The 14,340-nt window shown below is 41.7% G+C and overlaps 1 protein-coding gene across 2 annotated transcripts in view; it reads left to right on the top strand.

Annotated features, from left to right (window-relative positions):
* KLHDC10 (kelch domain containing 10) overlaps window positions 1-8,930 on the top strand; it is a 114,345-nt gene extending 105,415 nt beyond the window's left edge. For both annotated transcript variants that reach the window (XM_069229336.1, XM_069229335.1), the window contains one exon: window positions 7,716-8,930. In XM_069229336.1, the coding sequence (XP_069085437.1) occupies window positions 7,716-7,925 (210 nt within the window). In that variant the 3' untranslated portion in view covers window positions 7,926-8,930. The remainder of the gene's footprint in view (window positions 1-7,715) is intronic.
* Window positions 8,931-14,340: the final 5,410 nt, after the last annotated feature.

The following is a 14,340-nucleotide window of genomic DNA, read 5'->3' as shown; positions in this document are numbered from 1 at the left end:
GAGGAAAATTCCAGAGCCCAAAACCACACAAACTAAACAGTGACTTCAACGTCACAAACCCCCACCACACAACACCAGTGGGGGGGGAGACTCACCAGTTATTACCACAACTGGGAACTCATAACTACGGACGCGTGGGTCCTAGCCATTATCCAACATGGTTATTGCATAGAATTCCTACATTTGCCACCAGATGTGCCTCCAAGAGCACACAACATGTCCAAACAACACTTAGATCTGTTACAACTAGATGTCCAAGCATTGTTACAAAAAGAAGCAATAGAACTAGTACCCAACCATCAAAAAGGAACAGGTGTTTACGCCCTGTATTTCCTCATTCCAAAAAAGGACAAAACACTGAGACCCATATTAGACCTCAGAACACTAAATCTTTACATCAAATCAGATCACTTTCACATGGTGACACTTCAAGACGTGATTCTCTTACTCAAACAACAGGACTACATGTCAACATTAGATCTCAAGGATGCTTATTTCCACATACCCATACATCCTTCCCACAGGAAATACTTGAGGTTTGTAATCCAAGGCGTGCATTACCAATTCAAAGTGTTACCCTTCGGCATAACAACAGCCCCAAGAGTATTCACAAAATGCCTTGCAGTAGTAGCTGCTCACATCAGGAGGCAACACATGCACGTATTCCCTTACTTAGACAATTGGTTAATAAAAACCAGCACTCAGCAACAGTGTCTTCTACACACAAAATAAGTCATAGAAACCCTTCACAAACTAGGGTTCTCTATAAACTACCAAAAATCACATCTACAACCGTGTCAAATACAACAGTACTTAGGAGCAACAATCAACACACAAAAAGGGATTGCCACTCCAAGTCCACAAAGGGTACAAGCCTTCCAAAATGTAATACTAAACATGCACCCAAACCAACACTATCAAGTGAGGTTTGTAATGAAAGTCCTAGGCATGATGTCTTCATGCATAGCCATTGTCCCAAACGCAAGACTACACATGCGTCCCTTACAACAATGCCTAGCAACACAATGGACACAAGCACAGGGTCAACTTCAAGATCTAGTGGTGTTAGACCGCCAAACACACTCCTCGCTGCAATGGTGGAATCCTATAAATTTAAACCAAGGGCGGCCATTCCAAGACCCAGTGCCTCCATACGTGATCACAACAGATGCTTCCATGATAGGGTGGGGAGCACACCTCAAACAGCACAGTATACAGGGACAATGGGATGTTCACCAAAGGCAACTGCATATAAATCATCTAGAGCTGTTAGCAGTGTTTCTAGCATTGAAAGCATTTCAACCGCTAATAGCCCACAAACACATTCTTGTCAAAACAGACAACATGACAACAATGTACTACCTAAACAAACAGGGAGGGACATACTCATCACAACTGTGTCTCTTGGCACAAAAGATTTGGCATTGGGCGATTCACAATCACATTCGCCTAATAGCACAGTACATCCCAGGGATTCAAAACCAGTTAGCCGACAATCTCAGTCGAGATCACCAACAAACACACAAATGGGAAATTCATCCCCAGATACTGCAAACTTACTTTCTACACTGGGGAATACCAGAAATAGACCTATTCGCAACAAAAGAAAATGCAAAATGCCAAAGCTTCACGTCCAGGTATCCACACCCTCAGTCCAAGGGCAATGCGTTATGGATGAATTGGTCAGGGATATTTGCCTACGCTTTTCCCCCCTCTCCCACTCCTTCCTTATCTTGTAAACAAATTGAGACAAAACATACTCAAACTAATACTGATAGCACCAACCTGGGCTCGCCAACCATGGTAAACAACACTACTAGACCTGTCAGTAGTACCTCATATCAAACTACCAAACAGACCAGATCTGGTAACTCAACACAAGCAACAGATCAGACACCCAAATCCAGCATCGCTCAATCTAGCAATCTGGCTCCTGAAGTCTTAGAGTTTGGACATTTAGACCTTACACAAGAATGTATGGAGGTCATTAAGCAAGCTAGAAAACCTACTACAAGACATTGTTACGCTAACAAATGGAAAAGATTTGTTTTATTATTGCCATCATAATCAAATCCAACCACTACACGCTTCTGCGAAAAACATCGTAAGCTATTTATTACACTTACAAAAATCAAACCTAGCTTTTTCGTCTATCAAAATACATCTCACAGCAATATCTGCCTATCTGCAGATTACACATTCAACATCACTCTTTAGAATCCCAGTCATCAAAGCATTTATGGAGGGTCTAAAGAGAATCATACCCCCAAGAACACCACCAGTTCCCTTGTGGAACTTCAATATTGTATTAACACGACTCATGGGTCCACTATTTGAACCCATGCACTCTTGTGAAATGCAATACTTAACCTGGAAAGTAGCATTCCTAATAGCTATCACATCTCTTAGAAGGGTAAGTGAAATTCAAGCATTCACTATACAAGAACCCTTTATACAAATACATAAACATAAAGTGGTTCTCCGGACAAATCCAAAGTTCTTACCAAAAGTTATATCACTGTTCCACCTAAACCAAACAGTGGAACTCCCAGTCTTTTTTCCACAACCAGACTCAGTAGCCGAAAGAGCCTTACATACGCTAGATATCAAAAGAGCATTAATGTATTACATTGATAGAACAAAACAATTTCGCAAGACAAAACAATTGTTTGTAGCCTTTCAAAAACCGCATGCAGGAAATCCAGTATCCAAACAAGGCATTGCCAGATGGATCGTGAAATGTATTCAGACCTGCTATATTAAAGCAAAAAGAGATCTGCCTATTACGCCAAAGGCGCACTCCACTAGGAAGAAAGGAACCACAATGGCCTTTCTAGGAAATATACCTATGACAGAAATCTGTAAGGCAGCCACATGGTCTACGCCTCATACATTCACAAAACATGACTGCGTAGATGTGTTAACAACACAACAAGCCACATTAGGACAGGCTGTATTTAGAACATTATTTCAAACAACTTCAACTCCTACAGGCTAAACCACCGCTTTTGGGGAGATAACTGCTTACTAGTCTATGCACAGCATGTGTATCTGCAGCTACACATGCCATCGAACGGAAAATGGCACTTACCCAGTGTACATCTGTTCGGGGCATGAGTTGCTGCAGATTCACATGCGCCCTCCCGCCTCCCCGGGAGCCTGTAGCCGTTATAAGTTGATGAAACTTGTACATTTGTAAATATATAATATTTTTTTTTTATACACATTATGTACATACAGACTCACTCCATTGCATGGGCACTTTTACTAATATACACAACTCCTACCTCACCCTCTGCGGTGAAAACAATCTAAGATGGAGTCGATGCCCATGCGCAATGGAGCCGGGAGGAGTCTCTCGGTCTTGTGACTCAAAAAGACTTCTTCGAAGAAAAACAACTTGTAATACTCCGAGCCCAACACTAGATGGCAGGATAATGCACAGCATGTGAATCTGCAGCAACTCATGCCACGAACAGATGTACACTGCGTAAGTGACATTTTCCATATATACATATATTTATAAAAATAAAAAACAAATTTTGGGGCTTGGGTTCAAGCTATTTAAAAATAAATTCTCAAGGGGCGGAAGTAGGGGGGGGTGTGGGTATTTTGTTTTTGTTTAGGGTGGGGGGGCTGGGTACTTTATTTTTGAAGGGGCAGGGAAGGTTTGAGGAAGGGCGGGAGAAGAGGAGAAAGGATCGGGAGAGGACGTGGTGAGGTAAGTGAAATTAGGGCAGGGTTGTTGGGTAGTTTTTAGCGGTGGGGTGGATTTACGGCTGTGGGTGGGGGTGTTGGGGTAGTTTCATTTTTAGGGGCAGGGGTGGAGGGGCCTGGGTAGCTTTTTGTTTTAGGGCTCAGGGCATGTGGGGGGTAATTTAGTTTTATGGGGCGGAGGGGGTCGGGATAGTTTTTTTTTTTTTTTTTTTTTTTTTTAATTTATTTTTTATAAAGGGCTTAGGGCAGGTGGGGTTGTTTGGGTAGTTTAGCTATTAAGGATGGGGGTAGTTTTTAGGCCTCAGTGCAGGTGGAGGGGTTGTTTGACAGAACCATGCATGCCTTTTCAACAAATGCCTTTAATAGGCATGCTTTTATGACGAAATTCGTTGTAAAGGCATGCATGGTAAAGGCCTGCATGGAAACCACGCAGTCATTGTTCCGACATGCGTGGTTCTGTCATACAACCATCCTTGACAGATGCCTTTGGGGAGTGAAGAGGATGACTATCCCACACAACTGAATAGAAGGAGTTGGAAAGGTACGACTTGAACCATTAGAAAGACAGCTATTCTGTTGATTCCTAGTGAATCTAGCAAGGATACATTAATGTAGGATAGTTAACAGTCACAGGCAATGGAAAGATTTAATAACAATGGTGAAGAGCAGATTATGATGTGCAGTGTTTATGAAACTGGATACATGTTGGAGTAGTTTTTCTGTGGAGTGGAGAATACAAAAGCACATCAGAGTGGTTATTTATTTTTGCTTTATTCCCAACCTAATAATAATCTCTTGTACTAATGGAGAGTTTCTAGTGGGTGAGTTTGATATCCATATAAAATAAAAATATCATAGTTGGTGAGTGGGTTCATGGAGGGTGTAGGCTAAGGAGTGGTCATAGAGAAACATTGAGAATAGGTCAGTTGGAGTTGATTGACGATTGTTAGACTGGTAGAACTCACCAACTTGTTTGAAACATTGAGTGGCTGAATATGTGAAGGGTAGAGTCTAATTGTCAAAGAGTCCACATAGTTCAAGAGGGTGGTAGAGTGTGATTTTGTTGACTCTGGAAGTGAAGTAACTGTGTAGTGGCATTGAATGGATGTGGATGTTGGGTTGTTGTGTACATGAGCAAGGAGCAGTAATGAAAGGTTTGTTGACTAGAATATCTACTTCATCGCCCTTATCTTGGCCACAAGGAGTGTGGGAGGTGGGTTGGAAGTATCAAGGTCGTTGTGAAGGGCTGTTAGTGTGAGTAGGTTGTTTGGGGCAATCCATGTCTTGTAAATAGCAGTGAAATGTACTGTGGGCTTGATAGTTTAAGTGTTCAGTAATGTAGGAGGTTTTATTGCAGACTGATCTGGCATTACAGAGGTAGAATTAGATTGGGAGTGCCTTTGTTAATTTGTGGGGGAGCTTAGTTGTTTGCTTAATGTTTAGGTGTTGTGGATATATGTTTGGATTGATTTTCTCTTTCAAGCAACGTCTTGGTGTATATGAAAATGGTGAGTGAGGTCTGGTATAAGAGAAGTGATTTGTGCAGTTGGTAATGAGGTACATGGTGTGTGCCTGTGGTTGTAGGGAGTACAAGGTAAATGAAGAGAAGGGGTGGCATGGCAATTTGTTCTGCTTAGCTTCAAACTAAGAGGGAACGAGGCCCAAGAATGTAGCACTCTTAGTCTGAGTAATATATTTATTAAGGCACTTCCCAGGTCTCAAACGAGTGCATACAAAAATATTAACATGGATGCAGTAAAACACGTGCAGATATTAAAATAATCACAGCAGTTGAATAATAATAAGCAGAGAGTGTGCAATGCATCAACAATGAATATGTATGTAGTGAACACACAAATATATATCAAAGCTAGATAATTAAGAATTAAACATGCATCACCATGGGGATCGAATCCAGCATCATACTTGTCCTTGCCAATGTCAAGCTGTGGAACCCTGGACAGCGGAGACAGGAGAAATAGTCCTCAATGGGACTCATGAGCAGTGCATCCACCCTCACAATGAGTTCCTTCCGCCTCCAATACTGGAGAACTACAGTTACAGGTAAGTAACTTATTTCTTATTTCTATCCTTTCTCTGCCTATGATTTTTTGGGGCACACAGTCTTCACTGTCCTGCAGGTTAGTACCACCCGATGTAAATTGTGTGCTTGGCTGGAGGTGTATTTGCACCTCATTAAAATTTGATAGCCGCAAAATAAAATGATGGCCATTTATGCACCATCCTGCTGCTCTTTTGTTTAATCGAAGGGCAATGAGAGGCTGAAAGAGGATTTTCTACTTGGGATCTGAGGTGTAGCCCTTGCTCCGTTATTGCAAGCCAAAGTTGTTTTGTGCCATTCTTTGTCCCATGACATCAGGAAAGGATTGCACTAATACATGGATTGTTAATGTGTGGTCTGTCGACTTCCCTGCCGTCCCTATTCATAGAGGAGAAGCCTGCTGAGGAATTTAAATGCATGCTCTTGGCTGCATTTAGTGACTGCAAACTATAAGCTGTATGAAATAAAAGCTGCATTTGTAGGGACACTTGACACTCAGAAGAAATTCGGTTGTTTGATTATGTAGGTCACATTGTAAATAAAGTAAAATAAATGTGACCTGGTAGTGGAACTGCTAAATATAGGACAACCCCAAAGGAAGGATTGAGTACTTATGTGAAGCCTTTATTCCTTTTTTTTTTTTTTTACCTCATTGCTGACCTTGCCTATGGAGTATTGTCTTTATTTGAAAGCCAGTGTGAGGACTGCTAAGCATTGTTTTCTACCAGACTTGAGTTTAATTGAAAGCATTATGGAGACTCCTGTGCTCCTACCGGGCGTGTGTAAGAGTTGCCGCAACTACTTTTTCTTTGTATTGCGTGCAGTGGTTGCCCCACATGACCTGTTCTGGTACGTTTTCCATCTTGTTCAGATTAGACCAGCACAAGTAGATAAGTTGTCATTAAATGCAGCGCAGCAGCTGCAGAGAACATAAAGCTGTATCCTGATGAGGAGAGTAATGCTCTCCAAATGGCAGGGGCATGGAGCTAGAAGTAGATCCATAGACCTTTGAGGTGGTTACAAGGACATATTTAGTGGTATATCATGTGCCTCAAATGTGCCACAGCAGATGCATTGTTAATAGAGTACTTCGAGCTAGGAGTTGTACTTTTACTGCTTCAGAGCACTGCCTTTCAAAACAGCATAACTGCAACAGAATTCATTTTTTCCGGTTTCCACTGAAAAGCAGATATTACATTCACTAGGGTTCAAACCCCTACTAATCCTAGACCTAGTGCTCCATTCCCTAGGATACCGTTCAGGTGATAAACCTATGTGATCTAGTAGGGTGCTGCACATAGTGGACGATTGGACAAGTAAACCAGAACCATGAACTAAAGTATGCATTCATATTTTAAAAGTAAATTAGAATATCTATGTGTATCTACAATCCTAGAACGTACTATAGTGTTTGGTGTGTATTAGGCTCATTTTAGTGCTTGCTACTACTGAAGTCAATCCAGTCTCCGCAGAAGCAGGAATATGGTACTTACTCTTAGATCGGCCATCCTGGTTTGGATGCTTATTATGGAAGGCTTTAACAAACTCTTCTCCCCTATGTTCTATAGACTAAATTTGAATTTATCACTTGGTGTACTAATTGCTCCCTTTTACTCCCTGTGATATTTCCTTAGTGTTTACCTTCCTCCAGATTCCCAGGCACATTGTTATGTTTAATTTCTGTAAGATAATGTTTTATATGCTGTGATGTACATTTTGTGATGCTAAATGTGGCATGTCTTAGACGATATGGTGTATTTTGCCTGACACTAGTCTGCATTCATGATTAGTAGTATAACTATTTTGAAGACTTGGTTTCTTACCATCCATCAGTTTGCCACAGGAATGCATAAACTTTGATCATATTGTCTGTACGCTTGAATATTGGCAGAGGGAATGTGTGTTTCAGGCTTCAAAAAATCTTTCTTCTTTGTAGGCTGGCTGTATGTACATCCATGGTGGAGTTGTCAACATTCAAGAAAACAAACGGACTGGATCGTTATTTAAAATCTGGCTGGTGGTGCCCAGTCTTTTAGAACTGTGCTGGGAGAAATTAAACAAGTTTTTCCCTCACCTGGCCCACCTCTCCACACAACAGCTCCTTCAGCTTGGACTTTCTCCAGGACTCATCGAGAGGTTACAGTGAAACTACACCTGGAAAACACTGCCTTTGTATCCTGGAGAATTCTACTAGGAAACCAGCAGATTCTCACCCAACACTCCAAATCTGATGCCTTACTCCACCAATAATACATCAGTTGCCTTTCTGTGACCTACGTTTCATGACCTTTTTGTCCCGTTCTTTTTAATAAATTAGCACAAAAATGAAGATTGTATAGACTCCAACTCAAGACCTTCAACCACAAGTGTCTGCACAGGTTCGATTTTGAGTTTTTTTTGTATTGGTAACATTTACCTCGCCCACTTTGTGTTCAACTTCTATTCCTACAATCTTGCCCCAAAATTAAACCTTTTGAGACCATCTTGAATTGCTTAGAGCAATTGTACATCGGAGACCATTTGAGCCAGCAAAGCTCCTTTTTTCATGGACTGTCTTTCTGTAGGCTTTGCATGTACCTTCGGTAATTAGCATGTTGCCGTCCAAGCTCTTAGGGAGGAGATGCAAGAGAAGGGGAAAGCTTGTCCTGCCAAGGCAAAGTATGCTCTTATTTTATTTTTTTTATTTGAGGCTCCTCCAATGGTCCTGTGGACTGATTCTTCCTCCTTCCTCCTGCCCCCTTCCCCCAATATTTCTCCCACCTTCCTATTCAGACTTTGACCAAGGTTGTTTGCATTGGATTTGTAGCCGTAAGCCTAATGTTTGCTTCTAAAGACTTGGACAAAATGCAAACAATTGTGCCAAACATTTTAACTGTACCGAAGCGGTCCACGTGAAGGCTGTCCATAGACCTCTTCCAGCAAATTAAGTCTGTGCCAATGTAAATGAGTGTCTTGTGTCTGTTTTGACTTATATTCTGCCTTTTCCAACATTTGTAAATTCTTTTAACTGAATAGCTGCAAACCTTTTTTGTGGCAAATCAGAGTTTCAGCTACATTAAGTTATTATTCCTGTGTTGCTGTCCAGTTCTACCAAGTAGTACTGTGTACAATTTTATGCCAAAAATTTTAATTAAAAATTAGAGTAACTTCAGTTTATCTTTCTGCGTTTGCCTATTGACCCTACAGTTTTGAAATCCAGTTCAAACGGATAAGGCTTACTCTAGATGTGCACCAACTAGACTTGAATGGCTGATACATCGGTCTTATTATCTGTATCATCCTAATCAGACAGTGGTTTCACTGGAGTCTTTATAAAATTTGGTTTTCTAATTTCGGCCACGCAGTTACAAGTTTGAACTTTCCCTCAACTCAGTGCTGATCAGTTTTCCTTAAGATTTGTTTTGTATGTTTTCCTTCTCGCCTATTTGGTATCGGACCTATATATCTTGAAGTAACATGGCAGCATTTTTTTATGCAGTATGCTGCTGTTGGAGATGTACACACCCAGTGTGATTTATAATGTTGAAGCAGGATGTTTTCCATTCACGTGGTTGGGTATCTGTTCTTGGTAAATAAGGGGGAGAGGAGGACGTTTCTATTTCAATTGACTTGCACGAACTTATGCACAATCCTGTCTTGAAATATCCAACACAATGCCTATTCTTTTTTCCCCCCCCTGCTTTGCCCCGCCATTCTTCAATTGGACTTTTTTAGTGGCCCTGTCCTCTTGTCTCCTTCCAAATCAACTGAATCCTCTGTTCGCTACTTAAGAAGAAAGAGCTGTATTAAAATTAACAATATTCATTAAATTGAGGTGCTCCAACAGGTCACTAGAAAATAAAAAGCATACAGGAAATAAGATCATCCAAGGTTACTAGTTAAAATTAAATATAATAGTTGTAACAATGAAATGGCTACACTGCAAAATAAATTCTCATTTCTAACCTCTGAAGAAAATGGGTAAGAAGGATGGATCGCCAACTTCTGAGCCCCTCACTGCTGCCTACCTTTTAGCGGTAGAGTGTAAACAGCCCAGTTCATTAAAAGTCCAGGTCAGATAAACATTCACACAGTGTGAAACTTACCTGAATAGCTTAAGGTGTTAGAACCCCCACCAGGATAAAGGGAACAATGTTACAACTAGGTAGAGACAGTGGTCGTTGAAAGCTCAAGTGGAGAATGGGAGCACAAGATAAAGTGGGGCACAAGATGATCAACCACTTAAGATCAGCAGATTTCTACTCTTAATTGGTACTTGTATAATTTATGTTTTATTGTTACTGTTAATGGGTATTTGCAGGAGGCTGCCACCTATGGGTGCCACTGGCTATAAACCACCACTCCTACTAAAAGAGGATTCCGACTAACATGGGGAGGAACTTTAGAGAACAACACCTGTATTGCTATTGACCCAGGTCGGGAATAGATAATCAAACACCAGTACCGTAAAGCATGGTCAGAGGAAAATGTAGTCAAGGGCTTCAGTCACTCTATCCAGACAGGTGACATTTCCGCGCCAATTTCCAACAATCAAGACCATACAGGGGGGACCAAGCCAAGATATGATCCCGCCCCCTCCCCTTCCCCCACAGCAGCCCATTTATCCTAGCTGCTCCAGTTTACTGCTCACTGAGCATTGCATGCCACCAAATCTAACTAATACAGGAGGCCTGGGGGGGGGCTACAGACTTAAGCAGTTAATGCTCCATTGGGTTCCTCCAGATGTCTCCTGTTTTAAAGTTGGTAGTTCTTGCAGGGAGCTTGTTTCCCAAAGCGACACCAGACAGACTAACTTTGGCTTCCATGCCCTGCTTGCCTCCTGAATAATTGACATGTAGGGCTCTTTCGGTATGTGGGAAATCCTTGTTAACTTGTGAAACTGATTGACTTTTTAACTCTTTTATTTTTAACAATAAACCGAACAGGTATCAACCATAAAAAATGTTCCCTGTTCAGAGTAGACCTACAGTACAGAGTCTGATCTGCAGTGTGGAGTATGGCATTGATTATTTCACCTGTGCTGCTGTAGTTGTCTATCTTCAGACAGTACATCACTAATCCCTTCCCTCCCCACTCCTCAGGATTTTCTATGCAGTCTGTACATCTGTTTGTGTATATTAAGTAATTATTGTATCCCCTATGCACCTTTTTTTTTTTCTCCATTCCAGGCTGATTGACTGTATAACCCCAGAGCAGTTACTCTCCAGTGTCTTGCAGTTCCTGTTTCATTATTGACCATTCTACTAGTTTTCAGTCGGTAATTGATTCTGGAGACTCATCTGCCTTTTGTCTTTAGTTGACAATTCCATCATATCTTTCACCCAGGTTTAGCTCTGGGGTCCCTCCAGCCTTAACCACTGTACAGCTATGGGGCATTTAATAAGGACAGCACAGCAAACATGTATCTTGTTGTGCTTTTGTTTGGTTTAGAGACCACTTCCAGGAAACACTGTTAAATAGTTACGTGTGAGTATACCATCCATGACTGGGAGCAGCCTCACCAGGAACTCCATCCAAAACTACTACACCACTCAAAGGGACCAGACCATGTGAAGCAAGTTGGCTCTACAGCTGCACTTCTTGGACAAGAATAGGTTCTCCAGAGGTATATCTTTCTTAGTTTCCATATGGTAAATTTAGTGCAATGGAGATAATTGAACTGACTAGCTTGAACCTGGTATTTACTCAAGACTTTTAAATGTGTCCGTGCTATTTCCCATTTCCTGTTCTGTAGGACTGTGAAAATTAGAGCACACTGAAGAATAGTGTCCAAAGACCATCTGCCTTTTGTGCCTTTTAATTTTTTACATTTAAAATCTGTATTACTCTTGTTTTTAAGTTGAATAGCATGACTAGGGTTTCTGTTTCTTTTTGAGGCATCAGAGAATTCAGTCCATATCTCTTGTGCAGTTTGTAAGTTTGATGTACAGCAAAAATTGCCCTGACTGCACCCCAAAGATACCCCGTCCTGTACTGAATGTAAGAAATCTGTTACTGGGGCACAAATCTTCTATTGCCTCTCAGTCTTTCTCTCCTTTGGGCTACCACCATGTCATGACAAATACTCTTAAACAGTTGCACCCTCTAGAAATTCATGTCTGATGAAATTAGAGGCCCTGTGAACCATTCCCAGGTTTTGCCAATCTGTTGACATTTTCTATGGGTATCAAGGTGGAATGCTTCTCCCTTCAGGAGCAACTCCCACATGGACATTCATGTGTCCCCTAAAGCAGTCCCCCCCCCCCCCCCCCCCCCCAAACCCTGCCAATTGTCATCAACATTAATCCATCAACTGCATGCTGGAGCTGCATAGCCATGTGATAGACCTCAAGGTCTGACCAGCCCAGGCCCTCCTCTATTTCAGCTCCACTTTAGTGATTCCAACTTTTAGGTGAGATCAATAACTTTTCTAGTTCCCTAAATGGTTCAGTCTTAAGTGGACACACTGTCACATAGGCTCTTAATATTCTAATGAGACTACTGGATTTGAGTGGCAGAATCGCCTGCAGTGTGGGAGATTGAGTCTAATCAATAAACAGGTGACAAATGTCACCCCAATCTGGGTTTCTGGTTCCGGCTAACTAGCAGTGCCTCATCTTTACCCGAGAGCAGGGATGATTGGGAAGCCGAGCGCATGACACAATTGACTCCTCAGGGAAATCGTGGTCCCTCAGATTGCATCCGTTTCTCTGTTACATTAGTCTCACATATACAAGGACAAGCCGAGGCAGTATATGTTTCAATAAGGTTTTAATGAAGCAACTGCATCTTAGATAATAAAGCACGTACTGCAATAACCAGGACGATAAAGCATGACCGGATTAAAATTGTGACAAGGAGAGTAAAGCATAGAAATGACGCTACCATATTGTCACTAGAGTCAATAGACTAATTCCTACTTAGGCTATATTAGAGCACAGCATGATAAGCTCTAGTTCATCCCTTAGGTTCCCCTGGGAAGACACCATCCCCCATACCTGAGCAAAAACCTGAAGTCTGCATAAGCAGCCGTAGCAAAGTGTTCAGCAGTCAGCATACAGTCGTGGTCATCTGGCTGGAATTTCCCTCTAACGTGTATGGGACAGAGAAGTGTTTTTATAATAAAACAGCTGATGTTCTGAGAAATTGTCCCTACGTAAGGATGCGTTTGTTTCTATGAATACCAGAGACAAAGCGTTACCACATTTACCGGCAACCTATCTTACTGCAGCCTTGAGAGAAGCACAGAGTGAACAAAATGTCTTGTTTAAGAACCCAGTGCTGGCGTAGGCAAAGAACAGCTAGATAGAGAGAAATAAAACAAGACCACAAATGTAGCTATTGTCAAAATAATAAACAAAGCTAAATAAAATATACCTAGGGTAAAGTGCACAGCTGCAGGCCTGGTCTTGCTCAAATAACGTGCTTGGAGCTATAACTACAATTGCTATACAATATCATCCCCTTGGCGGTTTAAAGGTGGTCCAAAGCTAAATTATGTATTAAAAGCTACTAAAATTCAACCTAAGATGTATAAGCTTGTCAATAATGACAAGCTTAAAAAAGACATGAGCATATTGAAAAGGGCAATTAAAATTTTTTACTTGTGGTGTAAAAGGTCGAATTTCAAGAGTCTTTTGGAAGTTGCCAATAGAATCCAGGATAATTGAAGACAGGAAATCTTCCAATTCGGCAGGTGGTAAAGTAGGAAACTCATTGTGAACAAGAACCAAGGAGAATTTGTGTTCCATAGCCCAAGTGTCGGCCAAGGAAGCAGCATTCTGTGGTGTGCCCAATAATGAGTTCGGCGCTGCATCCTCCATGAAGGGCAACTCAAACATCTTCCTCCAGCAAACGCACCCTCAACGTGCATGTCTGGTAATGAGCCCTCCGCAAGAACATCAGCAGATCAGCGTCCAATGAAAGCAAGCGCTGCGTAGAAAGACAAACTTACAGTGCATGTTTGAATGAGTACCAGAGGCACCGAAACAAGGGCTGCACACAATGCAAAACCGGTCTGAAAGACTGAGACCAGTCACACTCCAATTGCCCCAGGAGTGTTGCTCCGAAGTACTGCATCATGCGTTCACAACACAGCTGTGCTGCTGGGAGTGTTTTCAGTACTCCTTGTTGTGGCGGGACAGCCATTGCGCAGAAAAAGTAGCAATAGCAAAATGCCACCTATTATAGACAGTCATTTGAAATCCCCCGAAAATGCAGGAGACTATTGAGTGGATGGCTGTTGGTATTAAACCCAAAATAGAGGAGAATGTGTGAACGAAACCAGAACCAACCGCTTTAAAGAAATTTGCAATTCCAGTAGTACTGGACACATTAAATATTCGTCCCACGAGCTCACCAAAGTGTCTCAGAAAGTTAGTACTTAAAAGGGACTGTATCTCTGCTGATGACCTTTCCACCTGAATTGCGTAGGTCTAGTGTGATGATGTGAGTGCCACATATTTTTGGAACAATAAAGCCTTGAATCTGCTCAACTTGTCAGATTTCACATTGGAAGTCGCAATCTGGGGCCAAATCTCAGCTACTTCTCTTTGTCTTGTGGGAGGAAAAGGTATGTTCCC

The sequence above is a fragment of the Pleurodeles waltl genome, chromosome 4_1, assembly GCF_031143425.1.
Source record: "Pleurodeles waltl isolate 20211129_DDA chromosome 4_1, aPleWal1.hap1.20221129, whole genome shotgun sequence".
NCBI classification, from domain to species: domain Eukaryota; kingdom Metazoa; phylum Chordata; class Amphibia; order Caudata; family Salamandridae; genus Pleurodeles; species Pleurodeles waltl.
Note: the sequence above shows the minus strand (reverse complement) of the source record. Positions and strands in the feature narration are given on the sequence as shown.